General features: G+C 34.9%; 1 protein-coding gene across 1 annotated transcript; it reads right to left on the bottom strand.

Moving 5' to 3' along the window:
- Positions 1-429: 429 nt before the first annotated feature.
- Positions 430-1,501, bottom strand: LOC132902319 (uncharacterized). Its single transcript, XM_060946895.1, has 2 exons — positions 1,466-1,501; positions 430-1,128 (listed from the first exon to the last, which is right to left on the bottom strand). The coding sequence occupies exons 1-2, from the start codon at positions 1,499-1,501 to the stop codon at positions 430-432; spliced, it is 735 nt and encodes a 244-aa protein (XP_060802878.1).
- Positions 1,502-3,974: the final 2,473 nt, after the last annotated feature.

Here is a 3,974-nt window from a genome sequence, read left to right as displayed (position 1 = left end):
GAAATGTGACGTGCACAAAAAGAAATACAGAGAATTTATTTGTCAAAGTAATATTTCTTTGTAGGAAACCCCGGATAATCGTTAATGCTCTGCCCCGGGCGAAATCCCTTGTATAGATTGCGGTATCACCATAAATAACTGCGTAACTGTTTTTAACCCTTAATTTGGCAGAATTTTTTTTTTACATAATCCGATTTTTTTTATTGAAATCGGGTTTAAGACGTTTTAAGGCATTACAAAAAAATACGAAAAAATATCTTTACGTTTCAGTTTTCCTGAAAACTCATGTATGACACAGCATACATTGCCAAGTGAATAGAAAACCAAGGGATCAAAGTCGTGTATGCTGGGATATACATTGCCAAGTGCAGTGACTAATGAAATACCGACGGAAGTGAGTCCTAAAACTTATGAAATTTCGACGGGAGTTTATCCAGGAGCAGGAATAGCAAAAAAAATACAAAAGATAATAATAGTATAAACGTTTATTGAACTGAAATGACTAAATAACGCCTTTACATGGTAATCTAATTGACAGTTTCTGGGATTCTTCGAGTAAGAATTTGTTTGCTCTACGATATCTGTTAGAATGTCTGGCGAAAAAAATTTATAAAAATAATCCAACGCTGATATATCCGGAACATCTGTATAATTGGAGTCTTCTTCTATTATAGCTCTGTGTCGAAAAACGGCTTCTTTCCACTGATAGTTCAAAGTAAATTTTTTCATTAGTCTCGGTCTTTTCCGGACAGGAACGGTGGGCTGACGACGTCGGGATCTGGTTTTTGGATTTGGTGGATTTACTGGAGTAAGAGGAGTTGTTGGGAGTGACGGAATATCACTCAGCACCGGTACTTTATTGCAATTTGGTTCTAAAGACGGACTTGAATATACTGTTTGAAAAATGGGCGTAAGTGGAACATTGTCGCTGTTGTAATGTTCGTCATCATCTAGAATGTTTAGTCTTTCTAAGGAAGAATGAATAGAAGGTGCTGGAGAAGAAAATGAAGAAAGCGGGGTGCGTACACGAAATTCCTCTTCGACATCTGAGCGCTCGCTATCGTCAGAGGGTGCATTTTCAGCAGGCACAAGAGCTAATATTCTACCACCTCGAGTTAGTAGCGTTTGCTGGCAACAAAGAAACAAAAAAACATGCTTCAACCAAAAATAAAAAGCAATCCCAAATCACAAATACATGCGGTATCTTGCAAATTACAAATAAAGCATTTCATTACAAACTTGGCAATGTATGCTGTGTCATACAGACAAAACGAAGGGTCTTTCATTACGAATTTGGCAATGTATGCCACAGCATACATCAGTTTACCGACCAAAATAAACTCAAAACACAAAGTCACCATACACAAAAACATATCAAATCCATTCGATTATACTGTTATGCATAAAATATAGTTCATAAAAACACCACAAACCATGTCAAACCAAGTTAAAATAATATAAATACCTTAGTCAACACAGATGAGCTACGCCGGGCCGCCATTTTCGAGACCGAATGTCAAAATAAGTGTTGTTAGAGACGTGTTTTATTTTTCCTTATAAAAATAATTAGTATTTCAATGAATTAAAATGATTTGTGACACAGACATTTTTATTATACTATGTCAAATATTTTTACAAAGTTAATGTATGCCAGTACATACACTGCCAATTTAAGGGTTATGGAGGAGAAAATTACTCTTTTCACTCACTGCTTTTTATGTACAGAGAATTTTTTTACGATTCTGACTTACCGATTGATGTATTGTGTGATTTATTAATATTTATACAAGTGTGTAAGCAGTATTATTTTTATGGTATCACGTTTTCATTAACACTAGGTGAAGGATTTTTTTCAAGTACCAATTTTATGGGGAAACTATTAGTAAAAACAGGTTGAATTAGAGTATTTTAAAAAAGCTGGACGCATATGTATATTTTTAATGACAATAATTTAGATTATAAAGTAGCAATAAAAAATATTGTATATTAGATTATTCTAACTGAAGCATTTGAATCCTACAAGATGAATATTACTTACCTAGAATGTACCTATCCGTAACCGCAACCAACCAACTATTAAAAGTGAAGAAGCATCAGACATAAACTTGGAATTAACTAAAAACAAACAGACCGAGAACCGATGCTAAAATTAGAACAAACTAATTAACCCTAGCCACAGAAGCAAGAAGATGAAACAACCTGACTACTGAACTCTGAACAAATACGTGAGGACTCGGATCCAAGTGGCGATACAATAGTACTACGACTGTGGAACAATCGGGTACAAATTGAGATTATCTTGTCGTCTTTGTCAGCGAATGTTGTTGCCCATTCGTGGACGGTGTCGATTATCGATTATGTTAAACAAATGTCGATATTGAATCGATTGGCTTATACTCGATAAAACAGATTTGTTATGAAATGGCTTGAGTATTTACTTTTGAAAATCAAATGTTAAGAATATATTTTTTTAACTAGTATTCTTTCATTATGTTTATACTTTCGAACTTCTAGATTGATGTACCTAGTTTAAGTTAAGTATAAAAATAAAAGAATAAATAAATGAAATATAATTTTTTCATTTTAAAACAGCATTTTTTTACAAAAGTGTGAATCTCCGTGTGTGCTCGATAGTGTCAGTAATACCGGAATCAACTTTCCATCAGCCTGTGATCTCAAAGCGCACACAATATGCGGGTTCTGGGCGGGTTGGCGCGGGTTGCACGAGCTAATATTTATTTTGGAGAACCAATCAAAACCGATGCGCTAGGATAGTAATTTTTCAACGGCTACGGTCGATGATTTACAAAACATTTTACGATACACTGCGAAATTGATGACCCTTTTACTCTCTATTAGAAAACATGCTCAACTTTTGGAGAGTGAACCGTGTTATGCATTAAAATATCGATGCTCAACAGGAAAAGTCAATAAAACTCCAAAAAGATATTAATTAAAATAAAACAAATCAAATAGATTTAAATAAATAAAAAAGTAGATATTTATATACATTCTATAAATGCGATCACATTTTATAAAGCAACGACTATTACTTTAGTTAAAAACCTAGAAAAGCTGATAACATACTTAGAAATTCGCCAGTGATATGGTAAATGAGATCACATTTTCAATCCAACCTTCGATACCCCAGTAAAAATAATACGAAAATTAATATAGAAAAAATATTCAGAGACCCTTGCTCTAAAATAAAACCCTTGAAACGCGTATGCGGCTATTCTAAGGATAACACAATGGTTATTTATACTGAGTGAGCAAAGTGAAGCAAGGGGCGCGAAAGGGGTCACCACAGTCGGTCGATCATAATTTTTCATCTCATTAAGTAGCGCCATTGCCACGTGTCCTGGATAGGCATCGAGCCTCATTAGCTGGATTCTATCCTCGCCACTCATCTGTAAGTACATTGCCCGTATTGTGCAATGTTTTTTTTTTTATTGAATATCCTTTGATTGACGTTCCATTTTCCATCATTTTTATGACAACCATAATCTAATCTAACCCCTAGGTTCTACTGTAAAAGGTTCCAGACGTAAGATATCAGTAGTTTCGTGTAAAAACCTAACCTAATCCAGGGTTATGGTCATTGACGCACCCCGGGCTTCTCGGACGATGTCGATCATCAAATTTTTAATTCTCATTCTTTTTAAACTTATCATATGATTTATATCATATTATATATATTATATACTAGCTGTTGCCCGCGACTTCGTCCGCGTAACCCACACTAAAATGACGAAGTTTCATACAAACTTGCAACCCCTATTTCACCCCCTTAGGAATAGAATTTCCAAAAATCCTTTCTTAGTGGATCCCTCCTTATTAAAATCTACCTTCCTGCCAAATTTCATCTTTATTGGCTCAGTAGATTTCGTGATTCCTAAGTGAGTGTTTTTCGCTTTTATATATATAGATACCAGCTGTTGCCCGCGACTTCGTCCGCGTAACCCACACTAAAA

Source organism: Amyelois transitella, chromosome 12, assembly GCF_032362555.1.
Source record: "Amyelois transitella isolate CPQ chromosome 12, ilAmyTran1.1, whole genome shotgun sequence".
Classification (NCBI taxonomy): domain Eukaryota; kingdom Metazoa; phylum Arthropoda; class Insecta; order Lepidoptera; family Pyralidae; genus Amyelois; species Amyelois transitella.
This window is presented reverse-complemented; position numbering and strand designations above follow the sequence as displayed.